Below are 18046 nucleotides of genomic sequence, written 5' to 3'. Positions count from 1 at the left end.
GAAACAAAGAAATCTATGATTGGTTCAGATTTAATTTGGTCTTGTTTGGAGGCAGAGCTCATTAAAATAATATCCAGTGTGTAGAATAATACCCAAATATGCAAAAGAGGATATTGCATATGTAAACCTTTGTGAACCTATTCAGGATACATCACCTTGAAGAGAATGACATTCATATCCATAATTATGCATTTCTGTGTAGTACCTGTGGATTTGCCCATAACTTTACAAAAAATCAACATCACTCTTCATTTAGATTCATTTCATTCACACATTTGATTAGGCCATCCTCATGAATATAATGGTATTATAGCAAAAATAAAAGCTATTATAGAGAAAGTTGTGCAAAATTAACACATTTCTGGATAGTCACAAAACATGTCAGAAAACAAATGAAAACCATACATTACTTACAACTCTATGATAAAGTGCATGTTATTAAGATATCCCCGACAGATATCTCACCTAGTCCAATGAGACAGCTTGAGTCATATTTTATTTATTTTATTTTTATATGATTTAAATGATGCTGGGAATAACTGGCAACTACTAGATACCGCATAGGTTAGCTACAGTTATGTTTCATTATTTAGACACAGTGAAAAAAAATGGAAACAATTCATTTTCCATAATTGTGTCTTGTATTTTTTTTTACCTGAAGTTAAATGCCGATTAAATCCCTCTCTCCATGGTAAAGTTAAAGGGCACCGGTTGTCTTTTGAAAATAGATTCAAGGAGGTGGGGTTTGGGGTGTAGTCACAAAGTGAGTGGGGGTGGTATAGCTCCGCCTTTCTCCCCGTGGGAAGGTGAGTGCTCCCTCTGAAAAAGCAGTGTCACTCCTTTCTTGAAGCGCTGGTCTCTCACGCTGTATATTATCACATTACAGCAGCTGTTCCCAGTCAGGATCCAGAAGGCTACAAAGGAGAAGTTGCACCAGGTGAAGCCCACCACGTTGCCCAGCACAAACACAGCGATGGGGGTGAAGGAAGCAGTGAAGGCAAACGTCAGAATGCTGATCGTCTTGGCAGCCTTGATGTCAGAGAAGGAGGGTCTATGTTGGCAGCCGCCTCCCCCTCCCTCGACCCCTACATTCCCCTCTGACATGAGCTTACGTTTGCGTGTGTAGCGGCGGATGCTGGTAAAGGACAGGATGTTGAATACCAGGGTGCCGCCCAGCAGCGTAAAGTCAAACACGGGGAACAGCAGCAGGATGTTGGCGTCAGAGGGCAGAGTGACTCCATCCCACAGGGGGACGTAGTTACACATCCGGCTGCACTCACTGTACTCCAGTGTGAAGTTGTTGCTGAGGATGAGGGGGGCCAGGGCCAGGAGGAAACTGCCTGCCCAGGAGAAGAGGATGAGGAACAGGGTGCGTCTCCGTGTCACCAGGTGGTCCTTATGAAGGGGCCATAAGATGGCCACACAGCGCTCTACCGTCATCAGGAAAATAGTACTGATGGAGACAAACGTACAGCCGGCGAAGACTGGACCAATCAGCATGCAGGGCTGCCAGGGGCCCACCAGGCCCCCCATGGAGGGGTCAGTGCCCCCCTGGTACCAGACAGGAGGGGAACTGGTCACCATCAGAGAGATCTCAGTGTAGACAGAGAAAGGAACCACCAGCACTCCAACCATCATGTCCGCTATGGCCAGAGAGACTGTCAGGAGAGAAAAAGGTCATTCACAGTTCACACTCAACCACATACAGTACAAATCCCTGTGTTCTAAAAGCTGATTTTACATTCAATTCCATGGGAAAAAAATCTACAGTCTGTGTGGAAATGGTTTCGTGGCTTTTGAGGCAATGCACAAAGGAATCCCTGATTGTAACTGAAAAGTATTGAAGGTTGATTTAGTTCTCTGCTAATCAACAAGCACCGACTGTCTTAATTAATCCTGCCAATATAACTAACGCAGGCTGGCAGGGAGCCTAGCGGTTAAGAGCATTGGGCCAGTAACCGAAAAGTTTCTGGTTCGAATCCCCGAGCTGACTAGGTGAAAAATGTATCAATGTACGCTTGAGCAAGGCACTTAACCATAATTGCTAAGTCACTCTGGGTAAGAGTATCTGCTAAAAAGTTCAATGTAACCAGCAGGCAACATAAACAAACATGTGACTCTAGAAATCTTAGAACAACTCCAGAACATTAAACCAGAATTTGAATTTCACCTTTCAGTGTCAAAAACACCAAAGGTTGTACTTCCATGTCAGCAAATCTATTGCACCTATGTGCATAAACATAAGCAACTTACATGTGACTACCATTCTCTCCTATCCAAATCAACAGCACTTCTAGAGAGTAAATGAGCTCATTCTGAATGAACAAGTTTGAATCAGTGAGTTTGTTTGTTTACCTTTGAGGTATCCCTGTGGTGTGCGGACCTGTCTTGTCTGCATGAAGACGGTGAGCGTGACCACATTGCCCACCACTATGGCGAAGGTCAGACTGACCATAAACACCACGGCCAGGGTACGGTTCAGCAGGCCACAGCAGCAGAAGGTGCAGAAGGGGGCCAGAGACTTGTCTGACCCCGGCACAACCAGGGCAGCTGCTGTCAGGTTGGGGCTCACAATCGCCTGTGTGCCCCATGGAACACTCAGGTTGGCCAGGAGGTCAGTCATGGTAGTCTGGATGAGGCCCAGGACAAACTTCACTACTAGGAGGACTTTGTGCTCCTGGTGCCCATGTGCTGGACTGGGAGATGCTCCTGGAGAGACAAGCAGGAACATTATAATCCAAGGTAAACCATCAAACCTGTCCAAAGGAAAACTACAAACACTGCTATGTAACACATCATACAGAGTTGATTTGCATGATAACACTCACATCACCTACTGTGCTATCTAGCTATATGTTTCCTAAAATGACCTACAGGTAACTGCCAAAATAAAGGAAACACTTGAGTAAATGAGGGATACAAAGTTTATTGAAAACAGATGCTTCCACACAGGTTTGTGTGTGTGCCTCAGTCACCAGATGTCAACCCAATTAAACACTTATGGGAGATTCTGGAGCAGTGCCTGAGACAGCGTTTTCTACCATCATCAACAAAACCCCAAATTATTGAATTTCTCATGGAAGAATGGTGTTGCATCCCTCCAATAGAGTTCCAGACACTTGAAGGATCTATGCCAAGGCTCATTGAAGCTGTTCTGGAGGCTCATGGTGGCCCTATTAAGACATTTTATGTTGGTGTTTCCTTTATTTTGGCAGTTACCTATACAGTATGTTCTGCAGAAGGGCACTGCTAACGACACCTCACAAATCCCCATCAACGAACAACCTCTATTATTACACAGCAATAAAGAAAATTGCTTGCTTTTGAGGTATTGAATATACTACAAAATGGGCAATCATGATGTATTCAAAGGAAATTACATGTACTGTATACTTCCCAAATCATTGTAAGTACACAGTGTACCCCACAGGTTTTTGTACGGTGTTTATTCTTTATAGTACTTCTGATATTCATTACTGCATTGTTGGGAAAGAGCAAACAAGAAAAGCATTTCACTGTACTTGTGTACTTGACAATAGAAACTTGGTGTTGCACTGTACTGTCAATTTGTCATAGGCACATCATATTCTCATGCTCCCGAGTGGCGCAGCGGTCTAAAGCACTGCATCTCAGTGCAAGAGGCATCACTACAGTCCCTGGTGCGAATCCAGGCTGTATCACATCCGGCCGTGATTGGGAGTCCCATAGTGCGGCGCAAAAACTGGCCTAGTGTCATCCGGGTTTGGCCCGGGGTAGGCCGTCATTGTAAATAAGAATTTGTTCTTAACTGACTTCCCTAGTTAAATAAAGGTTAAATAAAAAATACAAATAAATAATATATATATTCTATGCACATCACAATGCTTGATTAGGGGATTTGTGAGATACATTGTTTTGTTTCACTGCAATATACAGTCAGATCCAAAATTATTGGCACCCTTGATAAAAATGTGTAAAAAAGACTATATAAAATAACAGCCTGGTCTCAAAGACTAGACGTAACATAGTAAATGTCAATTTGTGTCACTCAAATGATATGTTACGCTTACTGGCGTAGCACAGTTGCTCTGGACCTCCAGCAAAGTCGGAGTTTGCGCCCCCATATCAGATTATGTGGTGCTAGTGCTTGAAGTATCCTGTAGCTTTGCTTGAATGGATACGTTTATTTTTATTTGGTTGTCATTTTCTCATGTTAAGTCAAACTTTTATGTTTCATGAAGCTATAGGCCTACGGTGTCGCAATGCGGCAATTTCGAATGCTAGCTGGCGGCAATAATGTATTTACTTGTTCAGTAATTAAAGTGGAAAATTCAAAAATGTCAGATTTGTAAAATGAATTTTCGATGCAACAGCATACTAAATCAGTACCCAATAGATTATTTTAGAATATATAACTGTCCTGTAGGCCTATAGCCTATCAGCCATCCTCGCACTCTCTCCCAGTATGGATAGAAAGTTTGGGCTGCATAAACCAGTCTATTAATGCCAAATAATACAAATCAGTCCACTGTCAAAGCAATAGCTTACTAGGGCTTGTTTCATTATGCAAACAATGCAGTCTAGCCTACTAGCTTATCTATAGCTATATACAGTATTTAGCTGGTAGCCTCTTTATATTACACATTGGAACTCAGGGCTAGCTGTCGGGGATATCAGTCTCATCACTCATAGGCTTTTACCAGTGTTCATAGAAGGGGGGAGGGGGGTCGCTCAGCGCCGCTGGGTCTCTGAGAGTCATCAGCTTGGTTTTCTGGGAGAAGAGGAGGACTGGTACTCTCTCTAGAGGAACTGTCACTATTCTTGAGGGGAGGAAGTAGAGGAGCAAGGCCACTGTCATTGCCAGGCCCTGGCAGTGAGGTCTCTGTGGGGACTGGGAGACTCTAGTGCTAGCTGCTGCATGACTAGGCCTACTAGCTTCCACCTGCGATGGTGTTTGGTCAGTTGAGGACAAGGTGGTAGCTTTGCTGACGTGGTTATCGTCTGTAATTTGAGACGAGCTTGACCAGATAAAGCTTTTTGCGGCGTATTTGTGCACCAATTGGTCTTGCCTTTGTTTATCCATCTTGAACAACTCACTCACTCGCCCTCCGAGTCCGACCTGATTCACCTAACTTTTTTGAACTTGATAGCCGAGACGGGTTGCCACCGGCGTCACTGAGAAATAGGCTAATTAGATGCATGAAAACTGTATTGTCTGTCTGACTCAGCTACTACCCATGTTGATTGGACAACACAAACACTTTGCTTGCTACAAGTGAAAATGAAAAAGGATGGTTACTTATTTTTGTTTAAAAAATGTACTATGCTACTACTTACTACTTTTTAGCTACTTTGCAACTACTTAGCATGTTAGCTTGTTAGCTAACTCTTCCTTAACCCCTAACCCCTAGCCCAGGGGTTCTCAAACTTTTTAGTGATATCGAATTCATCAGTGAAAAATGTTAAATTAATAATATGACATTGTATTGTATTACACCCTCTAAAGTTATTCCACGGATCCCTTGGCCAAAATGTGTTTATTCTGTTGTTCTTAGTAGTATTCATAAAAAAAGTATCTATACATACACACTGAGTCTACCAAACATTAGGAACACCTTCTTAATATTGAGTTGCACCTATGGTTTAAATTGAAGAGGGCAGTCCACAAGGGCAGACGAAGGATATCAAGGATCTGGAAATATTCTGTATGGAGGAATGGTATAAGATCCCTCCCAACGTGTTCTACAATCATCATACATTTTTTTTTAAAGACTGTGTTCTTATCCTCGCAAGGGGAGCGTGCTAGAGTATTAAAAACAGGGGTGGCAATAATTATTATACCTTTCTTTAAATATTATTTTTTTATTACTTGTTAAACAAAATCTCTTCCTCTTAGCACTTGCATTAGTATAAAACAATGTAATTTTTCATTTTTTTGCATTCAAATACTGTAGATCGGTATTTGTATTATATACTTCATATAGTCTTTTTTTCTCATCTTTCTCAAGGGTGCCAATAATTTGGGACTTGACTGTATGTAATCAAATAGTCCATCATATTTCAGAGGTACCTTTTGTGTGAGGTAAGATGGAAGCTAAATGTTCCTTCTAAATCTTGTTATTGCGTAACATTTTTATGCTTGTCTTCGAAACTAATAGTCCAAGAGTACTCAATGTTCAGAACCACATTTTGGCTTCAGCTGACAACTACATACCTTTCCCTTTCAATCTCCTACACAATATCCCCTTGACTGCTGTGCATGAAGATATCAAGAGAGACAGACATCTAGCAAGAAAAAGGCATTGGAGAGAACACTGACAGAACAACAATAAAAAATGTGAATGTGGAAATGTGTTAAAGAACATTGTGAGTCCAACTGTAAAAATAGCCCAGCCCAGTTAATATTGACTGCAGCTGCAGCTCCTCAGGCAGCAGCATTCCCACTTCATCTTACGTTAGGGACACAGATCAAGGGTTCTCTAGGGACTGACAGTATTCTTCAAGCTAATTACATCCACTTTATTAACATCGAGGATGAGTGCCATGGGAACTATCAGTATGGCCCTCGAGGGCCAGCCTAAGTGACACGCCTTACATGTTTAAGATAATGCACAGATAATATTGGAGCCCTTAACCTTTACGGCACATTCAACGTTTTTTTTTCTCTCCATGCAATCTTCGAACGCAGACGTATGTGTGTGTGCAACAGGCTGAATGAAGCTAATGAATCCAACATGGACAGAGAGGCTGCATTTTTTTGTTCATTATGAGCCATGCCTATAGACCAATCACCATGACTTAGTAGCTCAACTAAGAGCAGCAATTTACTCTACGGGTCATAATGGGAGGTGGAAGCTCAACTTGCAATATTTAATTCTCTTATATAATGACACATAACCAGTGGTGTAAAGTACTCAAGTAAAAATACTTTAAAGTACTACTTTTAAGTCATTCTTTGGGGTATCTGTACTTTATATTTGACAACTTTTACTTTACTACCTTCCTAAAGAAAATAATGTACTTTTTACTCCATACATTTTCCTTGACACCCAGAAGTATTTGTTTCATTTCGAATGCTTAGCAAGACAGGAAAATGGTCAAATTCACACACTTATCAAGAGAACATCCCTGGTCATCCCTTCTGCCTCTTATCTGGCAGACTCACTAGACTTCATGCACACAATATTTTAGTTTTACAACAAAACAAATCTCACAAACTCCAAACCAATGCAAAAGACCAAGCAGATGCAAGTGTTTGTGTGCACTAACAGTTTAACAATAGACGAAACAAATGCCTTGCCCTTGATACAAATTAAAACTGATATACAGGCATCTGTGCAAAGTAAAATCTCTAAGTGGTAGGCAGAAGTGTGTGGTGAACCTTTGGGAAGCCGTGATTAGTAGCTGGGTAAGGAGGGCTGACTGATCACGGGGCTCATGAGGCCTGTGTTTGTCATGCATGCAGTGGATATATGTTTGACTGTGTGAGGAGAGCCGTGGCGGTCTCCTTGAGTGAGAGGCGAGGCGTGGGGAAGGCTGCTGGATTAGGGGCTAGGTCAGGGCTCCTTCCCTGGAGCAGGAAACGCTCATCTGGAATAATGGACTGGCCATTTCTACTCGATGTCCCCCCAAGACAGGGCTGTCTTCACTGTCATGGCCTAGCTGTACTTGAACACAGCAGTGACTCCTTCATCTCTCTCACACTCCCTCTCCTCATTTTATCCTTTCTTCCCTTCTCCAAAGTCCACTCAATCTCTGACGACTCCCTATACTGTATATCTCTTCCCAGCCTTCTATTTTCACACCTCTCATCTACCTCTTACTTTCTCTATCACTCCACTTTATTTTGCTGTTGCAGGATGTGTGAAGAGCTCTGTCAACAGCGCTTTATTCCTTAATCTAGCTATCCGTAGATCTATAGCTAACTCCTCGCTTGCTCTGTTGATCTTTGTTGTGTTTGTTAACCATGTACAGTAGTCTCATCGTTCTACTCCCTGGCAATATACTGTGGTCTCAATCACATTCATCTAACAAACAGGCACCCCACCCAGAGCACGTCACTCCATCAACTGTCCTGCTGTCTGCAGCTCTAGGGAAAGCCAGCAGCACAGGACTTACTGAACAAAAGCAACACATATTGTGAGTGTGACTGTATCTGTGTGTACGGTATGAGAGAGGGGAAAGAAGAGCGATACAGAGATACAGTACGTCATTGTTCTCTACACTCAATCATAAAGGTTCACTTTCCAAAGCACATCTTTGTTTTGTTTTTTACCTGGAAGCGCAATATCAAATATATCTCAGATTACAAGTAAATGCATAGTAACAGCTTATTACCTCAATTAAACTAAACAGCACAGCCTCTGTCCACACATCAACTGGCTTCAGACAGAAGCTGTTGAATATTTTTTACCGCAAACATAACATATGAAATATCCATAACTCAGCATTTGGTAGGCATTCAGTTTCCCCAATTATAAACAGATAGAAATGCCATGCACCACAATTAATTCATTTCAAATTCAAATCTAGCAAACCAAACTATAATTTCAGTACAACATGCAGTTGAACACATGTACAGTGTTTGAACAATCAAGAGAATCTCACCTGCATTGTCACTGCACTTGTTAAAAGTCCACCTTTAGTGCCTGCAATATTGTGAACAAGTAAATGGTCCAATGGTCATTGATGTCCTTTTCTGAGTAAATCCAGCTGATAGGAGACAAGTGGATGAGACAGCAAATGTATAGTCCTGGTATCACACTGCCTCCACAGACACAACAGAATTTGTACATCTACAGTAGACAGAGAAGCACAGCGCCACTTTGTCTTTCTTGCATTCTTTATTTACTTCACTCTCTGTGCTTCAGCCTTCTTTCTCTCTGTCTGTCTGTCTGTCTGTCTGTCTGTCTGTCTGTCTGTCTGTCTGTCTGTCTGTCTGTCTGTCTGTCTGTCTGTCTGTCTGTCTGTCTGTCTGTCTGTCTGTCTGTCTGTCTGTCTGTCTGTCTCTCTCTCTCTCTCTCTCTCTCTTTCTCTCTCTCTAGTAGTCTGAGTCTCTCTCACATGAGCACGCTTTCTCGCTTTCTCGCTCTTCCACAATTACAGCTGCAAACTACAGTCCACACAGAGCAGCTTCTCTCTCCCAGTCTCTTTCCCCCACACTTTCCCTCCCACGTCCCCTCCCCCTTCTGTCCCTCACCACTCCAAGTGACTTATATGCCCTATGTCTTGTGCACTCTTCACACTCATAAAAAAGGTGCTATCTAGAACCTAAAAGGGTTCTTCGGCTGTCCCCATAGGAGAACCATTTGACTAACCCTTTTTGGTTCCAAGTAGAACCCTTTTGGTTCCTCCACAGAGGGTTCTACATGGAACTAGTGCTGACCGATAAGTGTTTTTTGAGGTCGATTCGGTTTCGGTTCGATTATAAAAAAATAATCACGTTTTTTTATTTTGGTTACGATCATTTTTTTAAACATTAAGTGCATTATGAAATAATGATTTTAGAGCTTTTTAATGGAAATTCCAAAGCCAACAATAGTGAATATTCAATTGCCAAAATATTGAAAATATTCAATTTTCTCTGTCAGGTCCACATTGGGTAGACATCAATAGAAAAATAGGAAATTACTATGAAATAATACAATATTTCAGTTGTGTATATTACTTTGTTTTTATTTTTATTTGATGCTTTACCATTTTTCATTCCTTAAAGTCATCATCTCATCTCTGCTCAGGCAGGAGCAGCCAGCCAGACAATGTTATCTCTGTGCTCCCTGTACTGTACTGTCTTTGGTCATCATATTTAGCTAGGCTAACCTGCCAAAGTATGCAGCAGAGCTGTCTGACAAAATCATTTTACTAGCTCTTCAAAGTAGACAAACAACGTGGACTCAGGAGTAGATGTAACATAGTAAACTAAATCTGGGACACTTCAATTATACTGAACAAAAATCTAAATGCAACGTGCAACAATTTCAAAGGTTTTACTGAGTTACAGTTCATATAAGGAAATCAGTCAATTTAAATAAATTCATTAGACCCTAATCTATGGATTTCACATGACTGGGAACACATATATATCTGTTGGTCACAGATACACTACCATTCAAAAGTTTGGGGTCACTTAGAAATGTCCTTGCTTTTAAAAGAAAAGCACATTTTTTGTCCATTAAAATAACATGAAAGTGATCAGAAATACAGTGGAGTGTCATAATAGTTGAAGCCGTGTTGAATGGACCAAACTGCAGGCGGAATATGGATACTCATCTTTTAATGTAAAGAATAATAAATTAAAGCAAAGTATACACAGGAAACCAATAAACACGAAACTCACGACAGGCTAACATGTTTACTACAACCAAAAGGACTAGCAGTGTTAGCACAACCACCCACAAACCCAAGTGACAAACATACTCCTAAATATATGACTCCCAATCAGGAACAATGATCCCCAGCTGTTCCTGATCAGGAGTCACAAGACTAACACAGAAACAGACATACTAGACAACACATACAGACTTCTTCTGCCACGTCCTGACCAAAATACTACACCACTACTCCCTCTGCTGGTCAGGACGTGACATAGAGACATTGTTAACGTTGTAAATGACTATCGTAGCTGGAAACGGTTGATTTTTTATGGAATATCTACATAGGAATACAGAGGCCCATTATCAGCAACCATCACTCCAGTGTTCCAATGGCACGTTGTGTTAGCTAATCCAAGTTTATCATTTTAAAAGGCTAATTGATCATTAGAAAACCCTTTTGCAATTATGTTAGCACAGCTGAAAACTGTTGTTCTGATTAAAGAATCAATAAAACTGGCCTTCTTTAGACTAGTTGAGTATCTGGAGCATCAGCATTTGTGGATTTGATTACAGGCTCAAAATGGCCAGAAACAAAGTGCTTTCTTCTGAAACTCGTCAGCCTATTCTTGTTCTGAGAAATGAATGCTGTTATGGCTTTTTCTTTGCAACTCTGCATAGAAGGCCAGCATCCCGGAGTCGCCTCTTCACTGTTGATGTTGAGACTGGTGTCTCAACAACGTTGGAGGTGGCTTATGGTAGAGAAATGAACATTCAATTATCCGACAGCAGCTTTGGTGGACATTCCTGCAGTCAGCATGCCAATTGCACGCTCCCTCAAAACTTGAGACATCTGTGGCATTGTGTTGTGTGACAAAATGGCACATTTTAGAGTTGCCTTTTATTGTTCCCAGCACAAGGTGCACCTGTGTAATGATCATGTCGTTTATTCAGCTTCTTGATATGCCACACCTGTCAGGTGGATGGATTATCTTGGCAAAAGAGAAATGCTCACTAACAAGGATGTAAACAAAATGTGAGAGAAATAAGCTTTTTGTGCATATGGAACATTTCTGGAATATTTTATTTCAGCTCATGGAACATTGGACAACACTTTACATGTTGAGTTTATATTTTTGTTCAGTGTAGTATGATATGTTACAAATTAAAGTTCATATGACATGTTGCTAATTGCAATTCGTACAATATATTATGATTTGCAATGCATACAATATGTTATAAATTTGCAAAACGTATGATATGTTACGAATTCAAATTTGTTGTGGCTAACGTTTGCTCGGTGGCTAACACTAACGTTAACTAGGTGGCTAACGTTAGCTAAGCTAGAGGATAGGGTTAGGGGTTATTGTTAGGGTTAAGGTTAGGGTTAGGAGTTTGGTTAAAGGGTTAAAGTTAGGATAAGAGTTAGCTAACATGCCAAGTAGTTGCAAAGTAGCTTGTTTCGTGTGACACGTTTTTCTTGCTCCGCATTTTCCCATTTTAGTGTGTTTGTGTCCTAGGCATTACAGGTGTACCGAGTTGCGGCTGACGATGGTGGGCGTGGCTGTAGCTGATTGAGGAGAGGATAACTGTTTGCCATGTGAACCCAGAAGGTGAGAGAGGGGACACTTGTTTTTTGGCTAGTTGATGTTTTAATTTATCTTTGTTTGTGTTTCAGCCTGTCCTCTTGAGGTACTCCACCCTACCTAGGTCCTGGAGAAGGGAAAAGGTAGATCTGCCCATGGGTGTACATTGCCACGGAGATAACCCATTGTTTTATACACTACGTTAGCCGGGCGGGTGTCACCCTTGTATTTTCTTGGAACCAGGTAGGACAGTGGGTTAGTGTTTAGAGTGTGTTAGGAAGGATTAGGTGTGTAGAAGAGGGACCTTTTTGTTTATTTTCATTACTTGGACCCCGATCCCAAACATTCACTTCTCTTACCTTCCCTGGTTGTGGTTGTTTTTCTGTTTTCTTACTGATTCTTTATGGGTGTTTTATATTGTTTATTTAATTACTTTACTAAACATCCCCTGAGGGCTAACATTGAGTTCTGGTTGTGGTCTGGTTATTTTTGTTCATTACACCCCACATTTCTTCTCCTTTCATCTGGTTTACCTTGTATGTTTAGGCCCAGGCATTTACGTCTCCTCCTCAGACGAGCTACACCCGAGGGAAGAACGTAAGATAGCTAAAAATGTTAGTTGTACATAATGAGATTCAAATACGCAACCTTTGGGTTGCTAGACCCATCCACTCTGACCAACCACCCAACTTTTTAAGTAACCTTCTATCTAATGTAACCATACCAAACGTAACACTGATTTGGAAGTCCCGGATTTACATTTACTATGTTACGTCTCGTCTATGAGACCGTCTCGTCTATGTGTCGCAGCCGCCGCGACCGGGAGACCCATGAGGCGGTACACAATTGGCCCAACGTCGTCCGGGTTAGGGAAGAGTTTGGCTGGCCGCCCCTGTCCCATCGCACTCTAGCAACTCCTGTGGCGGGCCGGGCCCATGCACACTGACATGATCGCCAGGTGTACGGTGTTTCCTCCTGGCTGGCTTCCGGGTTAAGCGAACAGTGTGTTAAGAGGCAGTGTGGCTTAGCGGGTTGTGTTTCGGTGGACGCATGGCTCTCAATCTTCGCCTCTCCCGACTCCGTACGGGAGTGGCAGCAATGGGACAAGACTGTAACTACCAATTGGATTGAAATAGGGGTAAAAAAAAGCAGACAATGAAAGCTCTTACAATAATAATTACATTTCTTTAAAACAGGTTATAGGCTACATGTTCACCACCAAGTCAGCCAAATTAAGAGGGGAAAATATACCAAATTATTAAGGTGAGGCACATGGGCTACTAACAGCTTACTACACAACACACATTTAGTATTACTTTCTTAGCTACAGTATATATATCTCCCTGGCATATTACATTTATGCAGCAGCATTCAAGACAATTTTGGACTCAACTTGTTGTGCTGTGCTCACTTGAACAGGAAGGTGGCATCAAACCTTGTCATCAAAATCTGTCATTCTCTGGATTTATGGTGCTTTCAAGACAACTGGGAACTCGAAAAAAAAGCATTGGTGAATCATGATTATGCCAGTAACTTTCAGGTCGTAGCTCTAGAAAGAGGCCAGATTTACCATTACGAGTTGGATGACCGTTAAAAATGTATTTTTCAAGTCGGAGTTCCCAGTTGTCTTGAAGTCACTGAAGTCAGATTTCCCAGTTCTGAGTTAACAGTTGTATTGAGAGCGGCAGAAATCCTGCAGGATTGACAGCATGGCCAATGTTGGAAAAGAGACCCTTAAACCAAGAATTGGGACCACACACCTACTCCACTGAATAGTAGGCTAATGATTGCTTTGCAATGCTTGCAGTTAGCCACTGGTTCCTTCCAAACCAATCATTGTTGAATTTGCGATTTCCAACTTGTTGTTCAATGTTTGTGTCCAATGACCGATGAGCACCGATATGTTTTATCTATAATTTATCTTCATTATTTTTCAACATATGACAAGGATTAAAAATGATTTGCCAGTAATTGTCGACTTGTTTCATGATGATGACTGCTAGCTAAGATTTTGAAAGTAAGATGTTGACATGATCAGTCCAATCAAAGCTACTGTACATAAAACGTGATTTGAAGGGATTTTATCTGTGACCAATTACCTTGAGCCTTCTTGGATGGACTCTTCTAATAGAACTCTATGGCATCACCCAAGGGGCTTGAATTTTCGAGCTCTACTCTTATATGCTGACCAAACTACTTGCGCACGTGTGTCTTCATGTGCCATCTCACCCGCAATCAGGACACACAGGTTGAAATACCAAAACAAACTCTGAACCAACTATATTAATTTGGGGACAGGTCAAAAATCATTAAACATTTATGGAAATTTAGCTAGCTTGCTGTTGCTCGCTAATTTGTCCTGGGATATAAACATTGGGTTGTTATTTTACCTGAAATGCACAAGGTCCTCTACTCTGACAATTCATCCACAGATAAGGGTAAACTGAGTTCGTTTCTGGCAATCTCTCCTCCATCTGGCTTCTTCTTCTTCTTCTTTGAACTTTATATGGCAGTTGACAACCAACTTTAAAGTGCATTAGCACCACCAACTGGACTGAAGTGTGGACCTCAGTTCATCTTTCAATCACCCATGTGGGTTTATGCTGCTAATAACCAATAAGGAGATGGGAGAGGCGGGACTTGTAGCGAGTGAAGTGTCACAAATAGAGCAGTGTGGGCGCAATTTTTTCCCTATTTTTTTTATTTATTTCACCTTCATTTAACCAGGTAGGCTAGTTGAGAACAAGTTCTCATTTACAATTGCTACCTGGCCAAGATAAAGCAAAGCAGTGCGACACAAACAACAACACAGAGTTACACATGGAATAAACAAGCATACAGTCAATAACACAATAGAAAAAAAAGAAAGTCTATATACAGTGTGTGCAAATGGCGTCAGGAGGTAAGGCAATAAATAGGCCATAGTAGCGGAGTAATTACAATTTAGCAAATTAATACTGGAGTGATAGATGAGCAGATGATGATGTGCAAGTAGAAATACTGGTGTGCAAAAGAGCAGAGAAGTAAAAAAACTATATGGGGATGAGGTAGGTAGATTGGGTAGGCTATTTACAGACGGGCTATGTACAGCTGCAGCGATCGGTTTACCGCTCAGATAGCGGATGTTTAAAGTTAGTGAGGGAAATATAAGTCTCCAGCTTCAGCGATTTTTGCAAATCGTTCCAGTTATTGGCAGCAGAGAACTGGAAGGAAAGGCGGCCAAAGGAAGTGTTGGCTTTGGGGATGACCAGTGACATATACCTGCAGGAGCACGTGCTACGGGTGGGTGTTGTTATTGTGACCAGTGAGCTGAGATAAGGCGGAGCTTTACCTAGCATAGACTTATAGATGACCTGGAGCCAGTGGGTCTGGCGACGAATATGTAGCGAGGGCGAGCCGACTAGAGCATACAGGGTGGTATAATGGGCTTTGGTGACAAAACGGATGCACTGTGATAGACTGCATCCAGTTTGCTGAGTAGAGTATTGGAAGATATTTTGTAAAATGACATCGCCGAAGTCAAGGATCGGTAGGATAGTCAGTTTTACGAGAGTATGTTTAGCGGCGTGAGTGAAGGATTCTTTGTTGCGAAATAGGAAGCCGATTCTAGATTTAATTTTGGATTGGAGATGTTTAATATGAGTCTGGAAGGAGAGTTGACAGTCTAGCCAGACTCCTAGGTATTTGTAGTTGTCCACATATTCTAGGTCAGAACCGTCCAGAGTAGTGATGCTAGTCGGGCGGGAGGGTGCGGGCAATGAACGGTTGAAAAAGCATGCGTTTAAGAGCAGTTGGAGGCCACGAAAGGAGTGTTGTATGGCATTGAAGCTCATTTGGAGGTTAGTTAACACAGTGTCCAAAGAAGGGCCAGATGTATACAGAATGGTGTTGTCTGCGTAGAGGTGGATCAGGGAATCACCAGCAGCAAGAGCGACATTGTTGAAATATACATAGAAAAGAGTCGGCCCGAGAATTGAACACTGTGGCACCCCCATAGAGACTGCCAGAGGTCCGGACAACAGGCCCTCCGATTTGACACACTGAGCTCTGTCTGAGAAGTAGTTGGTGAACCAGGCGAGGCAGTCATTTGAGAAACCAAGGCTGTTGAGTCTGCCGATAAGAATACGGTGATTGACAGAGTCGAAAGCGTTGGCCAGGTCGATGAATACGGCTGCACAGTTCTGTCTTTTATTGATGGCGGTTATGATATTGTTTAGTTTCTTGAGTGTTCGCTGAGGTGCACCCGTGACCAGCTCGGAAACCGGATTGCACAGCGGAGAAGGTACGGTGGGATTCGAAATGGTCAGTGATCTGTTTATTAACTTGGCTTTCAAAGACTTTAGAAAAGCAGGACAGAATGGATATAGGTCTGTAACAGTTTGGGTCAAGAGTGTCACCCCCTTTGAAGAGGTGGATGACCGCAGCAGCTTTCCAATCTGGTAATAGGGGTTGCAACAATGGCGGCGGATAATTTTAGAAAGAGAGGGTCCAGATTGTCTAGCCCAGCTGATTTGTACGAGTCCAGGTTTTGCAGCTCTTTCAAAACATCAGCTATCTGGATTTGGGTGAAGGAGAAGCTGGGGAGGCTTGGGCAAGTAGCTACGGCGAGTGCGGAGCTGTTGGCCTGGGGTTGGGGTAGCCAGGAGGAAAGCATGGCCATAGAGAAATGCTTATTGAAATTCTCGATTATCGTGGATTTATCAGTGGTGACAATGTTACCTAGCCTCAGTGCAGTAGGCAGCTGGGAGGAGGTGTTCTTATTCTCCATGGACTTTACAGTGTCCCAAAACCTTTTGGAGTTAGAGCTACAGGATGCAAATATCTGTTTGAAAAAGCTAGTCTTTGCTTTCCTGACTGACTGCGTGTATTGATTCCTGACTTCTCTGAAAAATTGTACATCGCGAGAACTATTCGATCCTAGTGCAGTCCGCCACATGATGTTTTTGTGCTGGTCGAGGGCAGTCAGGTCTGGAGTGAACCAAGGGCTGTATCTGTTCTTAGTTCTACATTTTTTGAAAGGGCATGCTTATTAAAGATGGTGAAGATGGTTACTTTTAAAGAACGAACAGGCATCCTCGACTGACGGGATGAGGTCATTATCCTTCCAGGAAACCCGGGCCAGGTCGATTAGAAAGGCCTGCTCGCAGAAGTGTTTTAAGGAGCGTTTGACAGTGATGAGGGGTGGTCATTTGACCGCGGACCCATAACGGATGCAGGCAATGAGGCAGTGATCGCTGAGATCCTTATTGAAAACAGCAGAGGTGTATTTTGAGGGCAAGTTGGTCAGGATAATATCTATGAGGGTGCCCATGTTTACAGATTTAGGGTTGTACCTGGTGGGTTCCTTGATAATTTGTGTGAGATTGAGGGCATCTAGTTTAGATTGTAGATTGAATAACATGTATATGTACATTTCTTTTGCAATTCTCGCGAACACGACGTGGGCGGTGTGGTCAGCATGTTAGATTTGGCAGTGATGAAGTGTCCCCATGAGTTACAGAACACAAAGCCAATCACGGCGCAACTAGAGAACAATACCAACCCCTATGCTCTGTATTTTCCGCTGGCTGCCCCACCACCACAGAAAGCACTGAGCTAGGCTGAAACACCTGCATTTTGGAGCTGCCTTACTCAAGAAAGCAAAAAAGAGACCATGTTTGTATGGAGGCTTTATTAACTCTTTTGATTTATTTTTATTTTTTACATTGTTTGCAAACTGATATGTGACACGTATTAATGCTAAAATAATATGCAAAAGTGTGGGGCTCAAAGCAGGTGCCCCACCTACCCTGGATGACTGGTCACCACTGGCTAGTACACATGATTCAATTATTATGGATATTTCTATTTGACAAATGGCAGTTGAGCATCGTGTCACCAGAATAAGACCCTCAATATTTATTGGAAAGGAGCATCAAGCTCATCACCGTGCACTTTCACCACCCTGTGAAGTTCCTCATAATTTATTTAATCTGTAGCCTAATAAACTGCATGGTTTCCTGAATCGTAGTGGGAGGGCCACACACAATATCATTGCGTGACAAGTTTACTTGGATATGATGGTTATTACATAAATATTTGAGCTTAAAGGCGTTTCCACCGCCATTCCTCCATAATTAATTTTACAGACACAAAAAGAGCCCACCATGTCGAACGAAGAAATGATCTGTC

General features: G+C 42.1%; 1 protein-coding gene across 1 annotated transcript; it reads right to left on the bottom strand.

Annotated features, from left to right (window-relative positions):
* Positions 1–391: 391 nt before the first annotated feature.
* On the bottom strand, positions 392–8866 carry LOC115202989 (trace amine-associated receptor 13c-like). Its single transcript, XM_029767214.1, has 3 exons — positions 8587–8866; positions 2356–2709; positions 392–1658 (listed from the first exon to the last, which is right to left on the bottom strand). The coding sequence occupies exons 2-3, from the start codon at positions 2621–2623 to the stop codon at positions 757–759; spliced, it is 1170 nt and encodes a 389-aa protein (XP_029623074.1). The 5' UTR covers positions 2624–2709; positions 8587–8866; the 3' UTR covers positions 392–756.
* Positions 8867–18046: the final 9180 nt, after the last annotated feature.

Source organism: Salmo trutta, chromosome 12, assembly GCF_901001165.1.
Source record: "Salmo trutta chromosome 12, fSalTru1.1, whole genome shotgun sequence".
Lineage (NCBI taxonomy): Eukaryota > Metazoa > Chordata > Actinopteri > Salmoniformes > Salmonidae > Salmo > Salmo trutta.
Note: the sequence above shows the minus strand (reverse complement) of the source record. Positions and strands in the feature narration are given on the sequence as shown.

What these genes read in the sequence shown, in the direction of transcription:
- LOC115202989 (XM_029767214.1), bottom strand. Translation starts at nt 2,623, where the DNA reads ATGACTGACCTCCTGGCCAACCTGAGTGTTCCATGGGGCACACAGGCG. An exon ending in ACCACAGGGATACCTCAAAG is followed by an intron (nt 1,659 to 2,355) that starts GTAAACAAACAA and finishes CTCTCCTGACAG; the next exon opens with TCTCTCTGGCCATAGCGGAC.